Here is a 19,589-nt window from a genome sequence, read left to right as displayed (position 1 = left end):
CTCAGCTGACGATCAACGGTGTTCAAAGACTTCACATGATCGACGGCGGAGAAAGATTCGTGCTTACGAACGGAGAACATGAATGAATGCGAATGCTCAATGTAAACTCATACTGCTGCTGCATCTCTCTTACACTCCGGGATCGTGGCTTTCTGGTGAGAAAGAGCAAGCGAAAACAAACTTGCGTTCCATAACAAAAGAGCGTGACTGCTCCGTCGATCGCCGGAGAGCAAGTTGTGTTTTTCAATCCACATTCGCGTGCCCGACGTCGCGGTTCGGTTCGCGGGGTTGCTGCTTGTTTCCAACTTCCAATTCAGTTGTTCAGTTCTGAGCAGTTAAAGGCACAAAACAGCTGGAGGACACCATTGTTTGGATTTCATCTCGTTGCCCGTAGTGATGTGTCGGGCCTGAGGAGTTTGTTTGCAGTATAAATTTCGGCAAAAACAGGTTGGTTTCTGTTCAAAGGAATAACGGCATTGATAGTGATTCACTGGTGATCAAGCAACGATCGGGCCAGATGTGTGACGTATGGGCAGAGGGAAGAAAGATGATCGTGCAATGTGCTGCCGTGAAGAAAGGATCGTCTCGACGTAATCTCCAGAGTTGCTGTTTTTGACGTTTCGGAACCGCTGGAGTGTAGAGCTAAATTTCATCTCTCCCGAGAATGAATATACTTCAAGAAAAAGCTTAATTGTACCAGGGACTTGTGCTGAATGTCGAAAAATTTGGTGTGTTACGAAAATATCCCAGTGTTTAGTGCAACAAATGTTAATATTTTTACCATTCGGTGTGACCTCTGAGGTGTGAAAAATGGTTCCAGTTCCTTCGCAAATAGCCCATGATTGCCTTATCATGAGCTTGACATGTTCTCCTTTATTTTCTGTATTATCTTGCCTATTTGCGTACCTCGCAATCAACCAAACAACCGGTTCTGTAAATCTGCAAGACAAGTGATTGTGTCTGTCCGTGTGCGCACTTGTGTTTCAGTTCGTCGATGCAACCTTTTAATTTTCTTCTCAATTAATGAATATTGTTCTGCGGCGACCCGAGGGTATACGGGAGACCTCCAAAGGCTTGAGTCGAGGGTATCTTATAGTCGCATAAATAGTTTGCTCGATTTTTTTTCGTTGTCTTACGTCAGCTCAAACTCGGAAACCGTTGTCGTGAAGGGTCTCGACAACCACCCTCTCTTCTGGCCGCAACCGTTATTCGCGGTCGCGGACGGGTGGTGTATCTCGTGGTTGTTTTCAATTCCACAGCCCCGTTGTTTCCTGCCCCGTGCTCGCAGCCATCGCCTCTTTAGCTGGTCGGCCACTAACGGGGGGGTCGGTGAAGGAAACATAACAGAAATGATTCAAATTGTCCATAGTGGCAGTGGCCTCCTCGCGAGCTGTGTGATGTTAAGAGTGCGCCTCACCCGTGATGCCATAATTATTACCGCACACGTGTTCGTAACGGCATCGAGGGTTTGAAACTTTGCGAATCAAATCAAACCGTTTGTGCGAATCCGGCATGTTATATAATGTGTTTTCAAGTGTAACAGTTTCGAATATATTGCTACAAAAGTTGTGATTTCGATTATAATGCTTGATGTTTATTTTTAAATCATTCGGTTAAGGTCACACGCTTAAAACAAATGACGACCTGTTTACAAGCGTTTTCTCTCGCGTTCAGCCTTGCCAGTTTTTCATGCACTCTCCTTGAATGTTTAACGAGCTAGCACGTTGTGCATTCTCTACGTGTGCCGTTTATTATTTATCCTATTTTATTCTGATGTTCAAAACACTACGCCGAACTTCTCTCTTGTGAACTTTTCTGCATACAAACAATCGATGGTGTTTTTCGCCATATTGAGAATAGTTACTATGGAACTCGTCCCATCGACATCCATGGTTGCTATCAAATTATCTTGCACATGAATTTGTAAGCTTCGACAGATGCGTCTCTATTCGATATTCGCGCCTCAAGCAAAAAAAATGAAGATCGACTCAGCACAAGATGTATCTATGAAAAAAGGAGCATTCATCAATGAATCACTTTATTTTTTTGTTGGTAGTTTAGAAAAATATATTTTACAATTTTGTTTGTAACCCTCTTAAAGAAATCTGTTGTCCAGGTTCAGGACCATGGCATTTTGTTTTTGTTTAATTATAGAGACTTTGACCTTCCTAAAAGAGCATAGCGGTCATATTGTTTCTCATGAGGTGTAACGTTGTCAAGTTCACAATCGATGCAAAACTATCGATAGTCGCAAAGTGACATTGATGACATCGTAAGGATTTGGACGCTTTTGCGATTTTCCATACACACTGGAAATATTGTTATGGTCTCGACAACCACAACTCTGCTAGGTATGGTACATTCCACTGGCAAATGTTAAGGATGTGCAGGTAATTGCCTGAGAATGATAAATGCAATCTTATTTTTCCTCTAATTAAGGATTTTAATTTCGGAAGGCTCACAAAAAGTAGATAGATCGAAAAGGAAGGACGATCGTAAGTCAACTGTTAAATATTAAAAGTGTCTCTAATTGATCGTTTTCACCAAATTAGATCGTCCACAGTCCGGTTTAGGAGATTTCAAGTTCAACAATCTTGTTTTCACCGGCAAAACTGATGCGTTGCACTCTTCCGGAGCTTCAGATTAAAAACTGACCTAGGTAGCCCTTCTATTCCTCCCAGTATTGTTCCATCAACGTGTCATCAGTAAATTCCAGTACACTAGAGTGTTGCTAAGTGGTACATATCGATATCGGCCGGTTTCGTTCTTGGATCCTAGTTCCTTCACCGTACTAGGCAAACCGATCGCACTGGAGCCTGAACGCGTGAAGAATTTCAACTGTAAGTAGGAAAAGTGTAAATGCTGCAATTTGGAAGCCAAACACTTTTATGTACAACACATTTCATATTTCGCACCTCTTTTAATATACGCTACTAAGCATGCGTATGTTTCATTTTCTTTACCAAATTCACTTTTGTAAACTATTTTCATAAAAGAGTCGAGTTCTGTGTAGAACCGGGGATACCGGGTTGCACCTATTTATGGGAGCCAAAAAAAGGGGTGTTATCTGTAAGGAAAAATTGGGTTAACCTTGTTAAAAATAACTCAACAGAAACTTACTCTAAGGGCTAATTCTAAATTGATTATTGTTCTTCATAAAAGCTATGCATTCCTACAAATTGATTTATTTTTCAAGCATACTGTTATTTTCATGAAAAGATTTTTGTTTCATCAGAATTATCCGAACCATTGTTAACCTTTTTCGATATTGTCCACACAATGGAACTTGAATAAAAAATGTCTCTATTTATGGCTTATCTCACTGTTAGAATTGAATCAGAGAATGTGATGTGAATTGTTCAAATTAAATCAAACTAAAGGAGCTTTGCTTAGGTTGTTTTAAATCTAGCGATGTTACCTTATTGAATCTATGGAAAAGATACGGTCCACAGGTGGAAGCAATTGCAAGATAATTCCAAGTGTGCATTATCAGTAAACACTTCGGGGTTGAATTTGTGTGTGCCAATATAGTGTTGGACAAAAGAACACCCGTAACTGGAAATGTCTGCCATCGAAAACCATGTCAGATCGCTTTTAAATACAAGTTTATGCAATATTAACACAAATAATAAATTAACGAAAAACTAGATACCAAAACTAGTTGATAATTTTTGTATAAAAACATCTGTTTAGCTACCTCTTTGTCATAATAATGTTGAACATGAACATTGCATATTTGTATACTTTTCTCTCAGTTCTAAGAATTTAAATTCTGTACAATACATACATCTCGTTTCCGATGGTCTGTGTAATCATATAGAAATATGATTCAATATAGACGAATTATTAAACAAAATTATGATAGATAATCTATGAATTTGTCTTAAATGAACATAAAATATGCTTTTCCCGCAATGAAAAAATTTAATGAATCACACCACACGCCATTTTATTTGCCTTTTAAACTATCATTACTTAACGATCCTCGGGTTCCGAATGTCTGGAACGCAGTCGTTGCTGTTTCCGTTATCGCTGAATTTATCAGATGTAGCAGTTGTCGTCCATCGGTGTCTTATGTCATCCGATGAATGACTTCATTCACGATTTAGCTACGGCAGCATGCTAACACACAATTCACAGTATTCGCGAACGTCCTGGTTGACCGTGGTTCGAAGTCGTTTGAATTTAATCCAATTCGGCATTCAACCATGATGGTTCATCTTTCTTCATTATAGTTAGAGATCCTGCATTATTAGGTGTTTGTTCGTCTGCTTAGAGATCATTCAGTACATTTAAGTGTTAACACGGTTTGATAAACAAGGCGACGAAACTGTGTGACAACACATGGGTTAGCATTGTACCGACTAGAATGCAAACATCTTTATCAAATTTATAAGGTTGCATTTTAAATTTGCCGTTGATGGGTCAGGTTTTGAGAACATCCGGTTAGTGAGGTATTTTATTAATGATGCGATGAAGGGAAATCATTTCAATTTGTTTTTAAATAAATCGGACTTAGCTAAGTTACTAGCTAAGGGGTAGGTTAAATGGCTGATGGTATGATATTAACACTTTGTTGATAGGTGCTTTCTGGGAAAAACATGCCACAGTCACCACGATCCGTCGCGGCATGTGAGTCATGACGAACATATTCGTCTTGCCGTCGACAATGTTAAACCAAGTCAACAAAGTGTTAAAATTCGCCTGGAAGGAACATATGGTTTAGTTGGCCCTCTGCGAGACGGGGGTGTTTCTAAACCCGGTTAGCAAAATGTAGTCAATGTATGGAGATTAAAATGCCTTTAGAATACATTTTCAAGTAGGGTAGCATTTGCTGCGCTAATAAAGACAAATGAAGGTGAACTAGTTGCAGTTGAATTGGAGCTCGTATTGATTGTGGATCGGGTTTAAAAAAAAATCCGCGTGTGTATGACTCATCCAACAGCTTTGTCCTTGAGCCACATTCTAACAGGCCATCGCAATCGGAAATAATTTTGAGAAGCACAAAACTGATGGGCTTACCCCTGTTTCACGGTCAGGAACGCGTTGGGGTTTCTGTTTGGAGTACCCATTGGGGGCAAAACAAAACCCAATAAAATTGAAGGCAACGTAAGAATCTAACATGTACCGTACGTTCAAGTATGACGGACCGTGCAATGGTTGGCGCAGTATGGCATGAAGAGAAAATGGATGTCATTATGATAAGCGTTGATCCTACGGAGCAGGGAAAGCAGGAGGGCAAGGGCAGCGAAGTAGCGTCTTTTTCTCGCGAGGGCACGCGGGAAATAAAATGATAACGACAAAAAGCGAACGAAGAGAAACACACGCACGCCGAATGGTACCACTTGTTGCCGTACATATGGCGTTGCGTCGTCGTCTTATCAGTTGGTTCTCGGGCGTTTGTGCGAATGGGGCTTTTAGTTTGTTTTCAGTATTATTTTGTCTGCCGGTACGATCGTACGTGTTTTCCGCGCCGATTTTCGCCGGCATCGAGTCTAGGCGCGTGCGCAACTTCGTTCAAGAATCCAGTGGTTGCTAGATGTGCTAGCGACCGCCAGAGTGTCGTTGCCGGTGCGTTTCGGTTACACGCGAATTTATCGTCAGTTCGTCTACCGGAGCTCCTCCTGTAGCACTTTAGCACACGTGGACACGGACGGCGAAAACAATTCTTTTACGATGGAGGCTCACCTGAAACGGAAGACGATACATCGCAGCATATCGCTCCTGCTGCGTGACATCGGTAGGTGTAGGCGTAACCGGATACTGTCTCAACCAGGAACTGCCTCATCGGTCAACACCGATTGCAGTGTGTCTCTGCAATCGGTTGATCGATCGATATTGATCGAACCTTCGGACTCGGGCACCAATTTCGAACCGAAGCCTGGAAATCCAAACTTCAAGCCTAGATCAGCCTTTTCAGGACTAGGTTGGGTTTCTCAATACAATATCTAATCGAGAAGGACAGGTGCCGTCTGTGATGATGGTGCTATCGTATCGAGTTGCACCTTATCGTGCACCAATAGACTGATAGGGAGCGTGATAGGTGTACTCTAATCGGAAAATTCCCACCTACAAGGGAGAATCGGGGCTGATAAGGACGTTGAGGGCAAAGGGAGAGAGCAAAACAAAAGGGCCTGTGTCGAAGACGAATTTTGCTAATTTCCATCCCCTCCTTATCCTTCTACTTTGGAACTCTCCTCGGTATGCTTTGGGCCGATTTCGGTACCGGATGTAATGAGTTTTATACCTTCCGGCATCATATTTGCGCGGTTTCCTGTTGGGTTAGGTTGTTCTCTTATCATCGTCTCCCTTGCTTGGTCGAGGTGTCTATAAAAGCCCACAACCGGTGGCTTTGAATCATATGTTTTCCCCTTTGACTGGTGCGATTGTTTGTGCGGTTGCGAAACACGAGGAACAGGTACCCGGTACGATAAGATATTAAATGGCTCTCAAGCCCCGGTGTCGCAACACAATCCACTTGTCGAAGAGAGCTCAAGAGGTTGGCAGGAGAAAAGGCTACGAAAGAAGCACAAATCGTTCACTCCAGCGAAAGACCCTCATGGCGATGTGTTAACCGGTGGATAGTAGATTCGTTGCGATACTAGAAAACGGTGCACCATGTCGGAAGAAGAGGCTGAACAGGTTGTGCATCTGATTGTTGGTAAGAAAGTGCATCGAAATGTCTCTTCTAAGGATATTTTAAACCACCGTTGGCATTCTCATTCGTGACAAATTTTAAATGAATTTGTTTCATTCGCTATCTATTCAAACTATCGAAGTACAATGTGGCCTTAGAAAAGAAGTAAACAGTTTTTCAGGTAGCAATTAGTGTAGCACATGATAGTAGATACGAATGTAAACTGAGTGCGATAGTGACTACCAAATTCCTTTGGCGACAAGTGGCGCAACGACTGTTGAAATCAGAAAAAACAAAACCAACGTGAAGTGCTAAGTGCTTGTGTGACGTAAGAAAGTGATTGGAACCCTTAAAATGGTTCAACACAGGAAAAATAGTAACAGATCGTTTCTCTTTGATAACTTCTTGAGCGTTCTGGTGTTCCTTTTTGTGTTTTCATGGCTTGAAGTACTGTTGATCTATCAATACATATTGGATGTGAAGTTTAGTTCTCAAAGAGTGGGTTCCGTTTCAATTATTAAAACAAAATCTAACAGAATGATGTTCGGTCTCTGCTCTTTGGTATTGGATTTTACTTAAGGCTTGCAATTTAGTGATTTAGTGACCTTGGGCTTATTGAATATATTTCCTTGAACTTTGCCTTAATCACACCTCAACGTCAAAAGTGTTTCCTGACGCAAACCCTTTTACCTCCGTTGCATAGATCAGATGTCGATGAACGAAATCGGTACTTCCAATCCAGCTCTGCACTACGATGATACGGCCGCAGCTTCCAATTCAACCCTCCGTCCAGAGCACCCCCGTGGCCCCAATGTGGCTTGCGGGGAAGGAGGAGAAGAGGGAGGTGGCGGTGTGGGACACCCGGACGCTAGCCTGGCTTGCTACTCGATCCGGAGCGAACCGGAGGAGTACGACGAAAATCTGGACGCACCCGACTCAGTAACGTACCTTTCGATCGGTGGGAACAATCCGGTCCTGGTGATACGCGAGGGTGACGCGGACAGTGTGTCGCCAGCGTCCGAGATCCCGTACAGCTACGTCTACAACACACCGGTCAAGTTCGACTCGATGCGTCGGCACATATTCATTCCGGGGCTGGAGATAAACGTCGAGATTATCGACTACGAGCGCAGTCTGACGTCGCACGTGCTCAATCCTAACCTGTAAGTAGCCATTGTTTGGCGAGGTTGACGACGGATCAAACTGAAGGAATACTTAATTGATTGCTGAACAGGTATACGGTTAAGTTGACGCATGGTCCCTTCTCGTGGACGATTCAGAAGCGCTACAACCATTTCCGCAACCTACACCAGCAGCTAACAACGTACCGTACATCATTGCACATTCCATTTCCGACGAAAAGCCACAAAGAGCGACGGGACAGCTTCCGAAACATGCACACCGTGCATCAAACGACGGCATCGGTAAGTACACTAGGATTTTTCTATGACTGTTACTGTCATTACTGGAATACCTTTTTTTTACAATCGGCCCAGCCCGCCATGCAACAGAAGCTTGGTAAGCCTTTGAAAAAGATGAAGAAGAGCGCCCTGCCCCGGTTTCCTCTAAAGCCGGACTCGCTCGTCCCGTTCGACGCCATTCCGCAACGGATCAAACAGCTCGAGGAGTATCTGTACAACCTGCTCAACATATCGCTCTATCGCAACTTCCATGGCACGGTAAAGATCAATCATTAGTACCCTTTTTGGAGGAGGATGAGGTTTTAGGAAAGGTATGTTTTTTTTTAAATTTCAGATCAACTTCCTTGAGGTATCCCACATTTCGTTCATTGCCGCGCTTGGCGAAAAGGGCAAGGAGGGCTTAATCAAGAAGCGTACCGGCTCGACACGCTCCGGCCAGTCCGGGTGTAACTTTTGCGGGTGTTTAGCCGGAGGCTGCTGCATCCGGTGCAGCTACTTTTGCACCGACGTCCTGTGGAGCAAGTGGCGCAATCGGTGGTTCTTTGTGAAGGAGACCTGCTTCGGGTACTACCGGCCGAAGGATGGCGTGCTGCGGTGTGTGGTGCTGTTCGATCAGGGTTTTGACGTCTCGTCCGGCATGTACAGCACCGGCATGCGGAACGGGCTACAGATTGCGACCAACTCGCGCTACCTGGTGATAAAGTATCCGACCCGCCGAACGGCCAAGGAGTGGATGACGCACCTGAAGCGGGTAGCGAACGAGAGCGCCCGTGACTTCACCCTACCGAACCCGCACCAATCGTTCGCACCGTCACGGCCCGGCGTCCAGGCCGGTTGGTTTGTGGACGGCGCGGGGTACATGAGCGCGGTGGCCGACGCACTGGAGGGTGCGACCGAGGAAATTTTCATCACCGACTGGATGCTTAGCCCGGAGATCTACATGAAGCGGCCGGCGATCGATGGCGACTACTGGCGGTTGGACAAGATCCTGAAGCGGAAGGCGGAGCAGGGTATCAAAATTTTCGTGCTTCTTTTCAAGGAGCTCGACTTTGCGCTCGGCATCAACAGCTACTACAGCAAGCAGCGGCTGGTGGAACAGCACGAGAATATCAAGGTAACTGAGGGCTGGATGACCCTGGAAAGGTCTAGGTGACTCAACGGTGCGCTCCCAGAAGGGACGCCCTGAGGATCATGGGGAGCGGTGATTAGCGGTTGCCGGCGCGGTTTTGTTTGCCAATCGCAAACCTACACTCGTGCGCAGTGACGGATGGTGGTCGTTGCGGATCGTTATGCCGTTTTACACTCCGGGGTTTTATTGCTTTATTTTTAATGGACGCACACACGTTCGGTTGCATCATGGGATTATGCCGTACTGCAGAAGAACATCAGTTGATGGTGGTCGAGCAGGTTTTTATAATCAAACACAGTTACTTGCCGTTTCGTCACACTAAACGGTGACTACCACGCGTTGCCGGTAGCGTGAATGATAAGCTAAAGTTGAATGAAAATGAGCTTTACAAAGTTCTGCTTAACAGCATAAGACGTTGATTACTTAAGCATCAGTATTGCTTTATCTCTGTTGCCTGATTCCATAGGCCGAAATACAGCTAAAAGAGCTAAATTTTCTAGTGTTCGTTATTTAAAATAAACATTTCATCACAGTGCATCATTAAACTCATTGTGTGCGTTATAAATTAAGAATGTGTACAAATAAGTGTATTGTTCATAGTGATTCAAAATTGTTCAAAATGAAATGTGTGACAAATCCATCACGTGTGTAAAAATGACTCTTTGTTCGATTCTCCTAGGAATAAGCAAGGACTTGCCTTGCTAACATATCCTGCCTTAAACTAACAATCATGATTTTTTATTCTGTATTGCGGAACAGGTTCTACGCCATCCGGATCACGCCAAGGCGGGCATTCTGTTCTGGGCGCACCACGAAAAGTTGGTGATTGTCGACCAGACGTACGCATTCGTTGGCGGCATTGACCTGTGCTACGGCCGATGGGACGACTACCAGCATCGGCTGACCGATCTGGGCAGCATCTCGTCGTCGACAAGCAGTTCGGCGAACAACACCACTACCCGGAAGCCATCGACCGTGGTAGAGCTGGACGAGAACGGTTCGGTGGCGAATCTACTCAAGTCGAGCAAAAACATTGCCATAGCAACCGCAATGGATCGGCAGGCGGCGACACACCGGTACGACGAGTCGGCAGCCGATGGTAGCGCCTTGAGCGGTATGAAACGGTTGAAGCAAAAGTTCACGCAACGGGATCCGGATGGACCGGCCGGTGCTGGTGATCCACCGGACAAGCTGCTGATAGCGGCGGCCCAGGCGCTCGGCGCTGGTGCTGCGTTGGACCAGCAGCCGCAAGAGGAGCGAGAAAGTCTACCGGAAAACATCAAACAAAACACACCCGAGATGGAGCGCCGTAACATTATGGGCAAGATCAAGGATATGGGACGAGATTTGAAAAATCGTATGACACTTTCGGACGCACAGGATCCACCGTACGGAAGCGATGCACTCACGGCCAATGCCGGAGGTGGTACGGGACCGAAGAGTACCCTGAGCAGTCCGGGATACCTTTCCGAGGAGGAACGGCGTAAACAGCAGGCCTATGGCGGGGAGAAGCACCACACGCTCGGCGCCAGCAACGATGGCATTCTCAGCCCTCAGCCATTCAAAAATGCCGTCGTATTCGAGCTGGATGGGCAGGCAAAGCTGTGGATTGGAAAGGATTACATTAATTTCATCATCAAAGACTTCACCAACCTGGACATGCCGTATGTGGGTATGTTTTTCGATCGGTAAATCGTTTCGGCGCAGTTTAGGCTTTTTTACTTTAATTGAAACAATCTGTTTTTGTCTGTTGCAGATTTAGTGGACCGCACAACGACGGTCCGTATGCCCTGGCACGATGTGGCCACCGTCGTCCTTGGCCAGGCGGCCCGGGACGCTGCACGTCACTTTATCGAACGGTGGAACGCAGTCAAGCTGGAAAAGTGCCGAGAAAACGCCAACTATCCGTACCTGCTGCCAAAGAGCTACAATGACATCCGCATAGACAGTAAGTTCCTGAACGTTCCGCTGCACCATGTCACCTGTCAGGTGCTTCGCAGTGCCTCAAGCTGGAACTGCGGCTTTATAGAGCCGGACTACGTCGAGCAGAGCATACACGAGGCGTACGTGCAGACGATTTCGAAGGCTCAGCATTATGTGTACATCGAGAACCAGTTCTTCATCAGTCTCGAGCTGGGAAACAGTGTGGTGAAAAATCAAATATCGGAGTACCTGTTCAAGCGTATTGTCCGTGCGTATCGAGAGAAAAAAGTGTTCCGGGTGTACGTCGTCATGCCGCTGTTGCCCGGCTTCGAGGGCGATGTAGGCGGTGCCACTGGAATCTCGCTGCGAGCCATCACCCACTGGAATTATGCATCCATTTCGAGGTAGTACTACCAACCATTTACCACTCGCAGTAGAATGTCCTAATTGTTCCCATCAATGGTTTGGTTTTTATTTCCATTTCAGAGGGAAAACATCGCTTTTATCGAGGTTGCGGGCAGCCGGCATTGCGAACCCGTTCGAGTACATATCATTCCATAGTCTGCGGACTAACTCCACCCTGAACGGGATGCCTGTGACGGAACTGATCTACGTTCACTCAAAGCTGCTTATTGCCGATGATAAGGTCGTGATTTGCGGTTCGGCCAACATCAACGATCGCTCATTGCTGGGCAAACGGGACTCGGAAGTTTGTGTGATGATCACGGTAAGTGCAGGCACATGGCAAGGTACAGATTAGTTGCTTGAACATTAAAGTGCATTTCACTTTCCATTTCGTAGGACGAATCGTTTGAAGAAGGCCGTATGAATGGCGAATCGTATCCGTGTGGCATATTTGCTGGCAAACTGCGAAAGTTTCTTTTCCGCGAGCATCTCGGGCTGCTGGAACCAGACCCGAAGCGAGCCTCGATTGACATTACGGATCCGGTGATCCACTCCTTCTGGAACGGTGTCTGGAGGCAAACGTCCCGGCGCAATACGCTCATCTACGACCAAGTGTTTCGGTGCATCCCCTCCGACAATGTGCAATCGTTTGCGATGATGAAGAAATTCCTGGAGGATAAACATTTGCTGCAGTCTAATCCCGAGGGCATTCAGCAGGCCATTTCACGCATCGAGGGCAATGTGGTAGACCTGCCACTGAAGTTCCTCTGCGATGAAGTACTTACCCCGCCCGGCACGAGCAAAGAGGGCATCATGCCTACGTACATGTGGACCTAATGTGCAATTGTAAAAATCCTATGTTTGTTGTTTTTGTTTGTATTTGTGTTTATTTTAACTATTCGACTGTTTTAAATACCTGTTTTACACAACTGTTATTTGAATACCATGTTTTGTAACACAACAATTAATAATTTATTATGAACAAAGTGTACAATTTAGCCTGTATTTATCAGTCACAATTTGTAAAACAAGTCGATCAAAATGTTGCTTAATTAGACCCGGGCTACCTGGGTAACGTTAGCTTCTCGAGAAACGATGTGTTAGAAAATAGATTTACAAGATGGTGTATTTCGTCGTGTTCTACATGGCGTAGGTCTTCCGCTTGACTTTACAAAAAATAAAGCAAATTATATTTACATATTACGGTACGTTTATGTTATTGAGCATATACATATGATCACTTTTACAGTATTTTCGGATGCGTATTTCAACTGGGCACATTCACTTACTGTGTTCATGCTTTATTTTAAAACATTTCTCGAATAACCGTCAATACGAAATAAAATTCGACTTTCGCAGTCACTTCGTCAATATTAACCTTGGGCATGCTATTCCGTTTGACAGTTCATACTGACAGTACTAAACCGCGGCATTTCAGCGATTAGATTTGTGATTCTACGAACGAATGCTCAAACAATTGTTCGCTGTTATTACAAAGTTATTACGAGTTTATGTGAATAGTATAATGTTCGTCGAATTGTGAAAGCTGTAATAAGGCAGTTTGTGCTGTACGGTATGTTTCATTTTGTTAGTTTATCTTTATCATAAGTTGTCTTGAATTGATGAGAACTAATGTTATTGTTCTGATTCTAGGAAGTGAATTGTTGCAAACGAAATCGAAATTTACGAGAATAGGACCACGTGGATACCTTCGAGTAAGTAGAACTGATTTCCCAGTATTGTTACTTGCCGGAATTGATGAGTTATTGCGTTGCAATCGATATTAGGTGCTCCGCATCAATCTTTTTTTCGAAAACATTTTTGTAAAGTTCTTGTCTTTGACTAAAAGTAGAATGCATGAATGCGACCATTTCGATTTAGTCAACTAACAATTCTTTTTTACAACATTTAGTGACAATGTTCCCTATTAATCGACGACGAAATCCGGCTAGACTCCACGGTTTGAAGCCGGTTGACGGGAAGAAACGGAAGCGGTATTTCATGCGACGTCGTCCTCCAATAGTAAAACGCAAGTGGAATGTTACTGAAATTCCGATCATCCCTTTGCCATCGAATGCGTCGAGCAACATGGACGCTTTGAAACAGAGAGTTAATGGACATCTTGAAACGCCGAATTGCCGGCAACCAGCTCGGAAGATGAAACAGCAAAGGTTAACACCGTTAATGGAAGCGATTTGCGGAGGCGCTTTCCGTCTGTCGCTGTTGGATTCGTCATATTTTAAAGAGTTTATACACATGCTCAATCCAAGCTATAACATACCTAGCAGCGACACAGTATCGAAAACCATTTTGCCAACTGTTTTTGAAGAATGCGCTAATAACGTTATGATAACACTTGATAATTCCTCGAACGTTGCACTAAGTATTGCAGGGTGGACAAGCCAGGATGGAGTATCTTTCTTTACGATTGTTGCACATCTCACAACTATATATTCCAATCGGGAACACTCTTTGTTTTTGGCTTGCGGAGATTTCGGCGTTGATAGTACAGCGGAGGAAATTGCTTTGTGGTTGGACGATGTTGCGATGAAATTTGACTTCGATGGTAGGATAGATTGTATCGTTACGGACCATAATCCTAAACTCATAGATGCAATGACCCTTTCCAAATCAAACTTTGCACACTTTTGCTGTTTTGAGATTTCCTTTGGGTTTGTCATTGAGAAGGCTTTGCATGATGTGTTGCAACCCAAGGTAGAATCTGTTAATGAATTCTTAAAGTGGTTTATAACGAATGCGAAAGCTGTAATGGAGTTAGGCGAAGCACAATTGAAATATGGTCTTTCAAATGAGCAGAGAAAGCTCGATGATGGCCCAGGCAACTGGCAATCCACTTTGGATTTGCTGAATTGGTTTCAAAGCAATAAACTTGCTATCATCTCAGCCCTAGATGCTTCGCAAATATCCTTTTCATGGACCGAGAGAGATTGGATAGTTCTAGAACAATCATTGAAGATACTGAGTCTTTGTCGCCATGCGTTTGATAGAATCTGCTCAGAAAAGTACTTCGCTTTATCAATAATGAATGTCGTTTCCAAGGAGTTGAAGCGAAAATTCACAGGCTTCATGCAAGACACCGAACTACTAGCGGAAGTAAATGCTTTAGTTCGTGTCCTTGATGGTGCCTTAAATGAAAAACTGGAAGATGTGTGGAATAGTCCACTCGTGGCGGAAACGACGCTCTTGGACCCGAGGATAAAACAGTATGGATTTACGTGTAAAGATGCGGAATACAACGCTGCTTATGAATCGGTTGTCGAAAAGCTGATTGAGTGTCATAGTTTGAATGGTTTCATGACAACTAAATGTGATGCAAATTTGAGTGATCCTTTGTTGGGTGATCTCCGTCAACGGATTGCAGAAAAACGAAATCTAGAGTCAGCAGCTAAACATGAGCTGGATTCGTATCTGGGTGCATGCTGTCTGGATTTAGACGCAAATCCTGTTGCATGGTTAAGCTATTACGAGCGTAACTATGAAGGAATCTTTCAGTTAGCTGCTAAGACTATCGCTATCCCGGTTAAAGTAACACACAGTGGTGAAAAGTTTTCGAACCTTGCGCCAGACAACATAGAAAAATTATTCGAATTGTATCCAAGAAATTGGAAAGAAATTCTTTTTATCGATCAAAACATAAGGGTAGACGTAGAACGGCCTACAAATTAGGAAATCTTGTTTTGTTTAAGTGAACTCTTAATTTGAAAACTACCTCAAACTGATAGATGAAACTTGCACATGAACTGACGGAATTCTTGAAATGAGCATAATTATGTTTTTCGAAATTTTTGTATGCGTTATCCTCAGAATTATATGTGATAAATAAAATGTAAGAAATTACATTTAGATTTTCTTTCACCTACTTTCTTGTCAAACAATTCAAATTGATCCACAGTGATGGGCCACAGGACAAGCACAGCGTGCTTTCCATTCCTAACAAGGGAATATTTTCTACTGCAATGTCTAGATCTGTGGCGGCGAAGTCCGGCTCGCCTTCTGATTTATTCCGGCCCTTAAGAAAATTTTAGTGCAACATAAAAAATCTCAATGTTTGTACCATTTATTCAGCATATTACACACGTTTTTTTGTCAAAAATTTGCATTTAAATTGTTAAACAACTAGGAAGTGCCTTTTTCGTACACTTTTTGGAGACTTTTTGTATCTTTTTTTAAATTAATGATCGTTCTAAAATCCCAGTCTCGGAAATCTGTATATAATAATAGTATAATTAAAGAAATTAATTTGCAATACAACGAAACAAAATTTATATGTTGAAAAAGTACAAAATCAACAAAAATAAGACCATACGGTAAAAATGGTTAAAAGTGAAAATTTAAAATATTTTATCTCATACCACTGTGTTAAATAACTTTCTTATTTAGACAATTGACACTCTATATGTCTGTTAAACATTAAACCATCGGTTAAAGTGACTGGGCCGCGCTTTCCGGTTCTTTTTTATAATTTGGTCTTATTCAGGAAACGCTTGCCGACCTCTGGTCTAGGTCGAGCGGAAGTGCCATAAATAACTTTATATACATAAGTTGATAATACTATTTGGATATACAATCCGTACACAAGTGTACCTCGAAGTGGTTATTTTAGTTTCGAAAGTAACAAGAAACATATATTGTATTCCACAGCCAACGTTTATCTCACAAAAAGTCCCTTACTTTAAGGTTGACGACCTACAAAAGCAGTCCTTGGCTGGGTTGTCCAGACAGAACCCATTTGGGTGAAATTTTATTAGTTTACTCACCTTTCGCGCGCAAGCGTTGTAACCGAATTCTCTTTCGCTTGGTACGGAAGAATATAGATGAATTCAGAAGCTTGAAGGTAAAACGTAGAGCCATTTAACTCAAACAGTACAAATTTATGTTTCCTAAGGATGACGTTGGTGATGAGAAGCTTATCATGGATTACAACAAATGCTTTTGCAAACAGACAGTTTTATTTTTCTCGGTCTATTGCCAAACCACAATGTATCGAAGGTTATGTTTTCTTTGAAACTAGCAGCTGTTTATGCTCCACACGTCTTCATTCGATGCGTTTGCTCCCTGCACGATGCTGCCTTCGGTTATATTCACCCATTCGGTCTCACATGGTGTAGAATATTGCCTTGTGGCGGCATTTTCGCTTTCGTGCGTGCCGTGGGAAGCGCACGATGTGCATACATAAGTTGTCTTACATGTGGACAGATATGTTCTACCGGATGGTCAGTGACTTTGCGTGCCGAAAGTCAGTGAACTTGGGGCAACGAGGGGTTTGTCAGAACGATGGAGTTTTAGTGCGGGTGCTAGAAGGAATTCCAGTGGGACCTAGAAGGAATGTTTCGGACCTTTATGATGTCGTTTAGTGTTGTTTACATCTGATGTTGCTAAGAGGTGGAATATTAAGAACCTCTAATGTGAAAATGAAATAAGAAAGTTTATCAAAAACGACTTTTCGTTAATATTAAAAAAAAACGTTAAAATCTGTGAAATTTTTCAGAAACAGAGACCAAATGTCACACTAAATATTCAAAAAAGAATGACTGCCGAACATAAACTGTTTGCCGTCCTCCGGTTGAACGACGCAAGAGGCAGTAAAGCCAAACGATGGAAAAAATAGTTTGCAATTTCGGCAACTGACTCGTGGAACGTTTGACGCGTCCGGTCTGGTCCGGCGGATGTTGGGTGCAGTTTTATGCCGAGCCCGTCGTCTTCTTTGAACGAACGTCCATCTCGCAAAGTCCAATACCATTATGAATCATACAGTGGATTGCGATTCTTTGGAGGCAAGACAGTTTAGGCAAGATTTCATTTAAGGATTGGATTAAGAGATTCTCGGATGGGGGAAAACATTTGATATGGCTTGTACTTTAATTCTTTTAATAATTAACTCTTTATGGGGGGTCCGTGACAGCCGAGCGGTAGCGCCGGTTAGAAAATCGTCCCATGAGCGCCGGGGCTCAGCACCTCGACGGCGTGGGTTCGAATCCCAACCGAGACCGGACCGGTACGAGAGGACCTATCCACGTACAACAGGGAAACAAGTCTCGTAAGCCCTTAACGGGCAGGCATGACCAAGAGGTTGTTACGCCAAGAAGAAGAAGAATTAACTCTCTACATACCGAGAGGAACAATCGTGTAATCCTGTACCGTTATAGATAATTATTTGTCGTTATTTTATAATTCATTCCAAGTGCCATGGAAGTATCAAAACAAATAAACAATAGACACCTGAATGCCCTGTGCTTCGAAACAGCCTTCGGTTTTCATTGACGTATGACATTGACCTCTCGTACAAAAAGCATTTGTAACTGTGATAGAAATTATCTTTAAAACATAAATCAATCTCATATTCAGCTGAACATACTTTTCTTCGAATTAGTTCTATGCAATCCTTAACACGATTAATAAAATAACTTACCGGCATTACTAATCTTGACTGAAAATTGCCGTCCAAATGAAGTGCATTTTGCACGTGGGTTGTTTACAATACCATCCGATTTCTTGGCTCCTATTACTGACCTACATATTTCCATTTTATTGCGAGCAATTTCTCAGTTGGTGTGGGTTTATGAGCAAAAAAAAAAAAAAATACTCTAGTGTGACCTGTTGTTTGTTTGAGTTTACTTTCTTTGCCTTTTGATCCGACAGTTCGTATTCAAACCATTCGCATGTAATATGTTTGCTAGCAGATTCTGTTCTCCAGACACCGGACGAAAAAGGAAATGAAATTGTGGTGCGAATCGTACCGCGTCGCTTGTTTATGGTAAAAGTTATGTCCGCAATCGGAAACGGAGAGACACACCGCGCTGTTCCTAGCACGTGGGCGATCTTAAGAAAACACGTTTCCTTGCGGTTGTCCGTTTTTTCTTCTATCGTCGCTTGAAGCAACTGTGGTGTCGGCAGTGGTTCTTTATTTCGCATTGGAAGTGTGGGAAAATATGTCAAATCTTTACTCACTTCCTTTGTGGTCTATTCCGGCGCGTGCTAAATGTTGTATTCTAATGGACGGCTTTGGTGCTCCCTTTGCCTTCCATCTCTCGAATTGGCTAGTAGTATCACGGTGGCAAATTAAATGTGACATTAACAACAACTTTAATTAGTGCAAAGTTAGGGGTGGCTGGGGTAATACGCACCCCTGGGGCAATACGCACCCCTTCCAATTTCCCTTGAAAGACGAGTTTTTAACGCGTAAAAAGTAGTCACCCTGTAAGATCAATCTAAAATATGGTCACCCTGTGAGTTTGGCAGCTCTACATCAACAGAAACGCGAAATAAACGCAAAACAAAATCATTCTCAGCTCAGACTGTTTTTGTTATAATGTGACGTACCGTTCCGCTAAGGAATATTAAGTGCAAAAACCTATATTTACCCACGAGGAATACGAAATTTCGTGAATTGAGAATCAGTGCTTGAGACTGTTCATGAAAATTTCGGGAAAAATGCAGATTTACTCATATTTTAGTTGAAAATGTGTTCATCTATGAATGGGGGCAATATGCACCCAGTATGTAGGGGTAAAATGCACCAGTTTGTAAACAAACTATCTTTATTTGACGTTGGATGTTGCCTCTTTGTTGTGGTGCGTATTGCCTCTTTGTTATGGTGCGTATTGCCCCTTTGTTGTGGTGCGTATTGCCCCTTTGTTGGGGTGCGTATTACCCCTAGCACAGGTGCGTTTTGCCTCAACCAGATACAGATCGATCAAAAATTGAACTTTTTCAAAACTGAAAAAATTACGATTTTCTTAGCTAAAAAAGCAAACATTCTTGAACTGGTAACTAGTTTGAACCTTTATGAATCCTATTCAGTGATAAAATCAACAATCAAGAGCCAACTTAATAGAAAATTTTATAGTTTTTCTTAAGGGGTGCGTATTACCCCATCCACCCCTATATGAATTCTTGTAGGTTGCATGAAAGGAATTTTACATATGTTGTTCATTTTATAACACATCTCTTCAAATTGTTACTTAACTAATCTATAGTTTGTTTTGGGCAGAACATAAAGTTTCCAGAATAACTTGTCAATTTTATGAAGTTGAATTAAATTATTTATTTAGTA

At 43.0% G+C, this 19,589-nt stretch overlaps 2 protein-coding genes across 3 annotated transcripts; both read left to right on the top strand.

The window, feature by feature from the left end:
* The first annotated feature begins 314 nt into the window (after positions 1 to 314).
* LOC131261527 (phospholipase D2) lies at positions 315 to 12,713 on the top strand. Of its 2 annotated transcripts, none has more exons than XM_058263587.1 (8): positions 315 to 447; positions 7,346 to 7,800; positions 7,872 to 8,316; positions 8,393 to 9,172; positions 9,947 to 10,859; positions 10,944 to 11,514; positions 11,597 to 11,837; positions 11,912 to 12,713. In XM_058263587.1, exons 2-8 carry the CDS (start codon positions 7,346 to 7,348, stop codon positions 12,350 to 12,352), a joined length of 3,846 nt encoding a protein of 1,281 aa, XP_058119570.1. In that variant the 5' UTR covers positions 315 to 447; the 3' UTR covers positions 12,353 to 12,713. The 2 variants fall into 2 exon arrangements, with proteins under 2 accessions (XP_058119570.1, XP_058119569.1); XM_058263586.1 differs by having other exon boundaries at positions 342 to 447; positions 7,341 to 7,800.
* A 235-nt stretch (positions 12,714 to 12,948) lies between these two features.
* Positions 12,949 to 15,369, top strand: LOC131271995 (uncharacterized). Its single transcript, XM_058273595.1, has 3 exons — positions 12,949 to 13,088; positions 13,169 to 13,230; positions 13,428 to 15,369. Coding segments are annotated over exons 2-3 (1,776 nt in total). The 5' UTR covers positions 12,949 to 13,088; positions 13,169 to 13,229; the 3' UTR covers positions 15,203 to 15,369.
* The last annotated feature ends 4,220 nt before the right edge of the window (positions 15,370 to 19,589 follow it).

This window comes from Anopheles coustani, chromosome 3, assembly GCF_943734705.1.
Source record: "Anopheles coustani chromosome 3, idAnoCousDA_361_x.2, whole genome shotgun sequence".
Lineage (NCBI taxonomy): Eukaryota > Metazoa > Arthropoda > Insecta > Diptera > Culicidae > Anopheles > Anopheles coustani.
Note: the sequence above shows the minus strand (reverse complement) of the source record. Positions and strands in the feature narration are given on the sequence as shown.

Coding starts and splice junctions, on each gene's coding strand:
- LOC131261527 (XM_058263587.1), top strand. CDS start 7,346: ATGTCGATGAACGAAATCGGTACTTCCAATCCAGCTCTGCACTACGAT. Junction 9,173..9,946: donor AACAGCACGAGAATATCAAG/GTAACTGAGGGC, acceptor ATTGCGGAACAG/GTTCTACGCCATCCGGATCA. Junction 10,860..10,943: donor CCTGGACATGCCGTATGTGG/GTATGTTTTTCG, acceptor TGTCTGTTGCAG/ATTTAGTGGACCGCACAACG.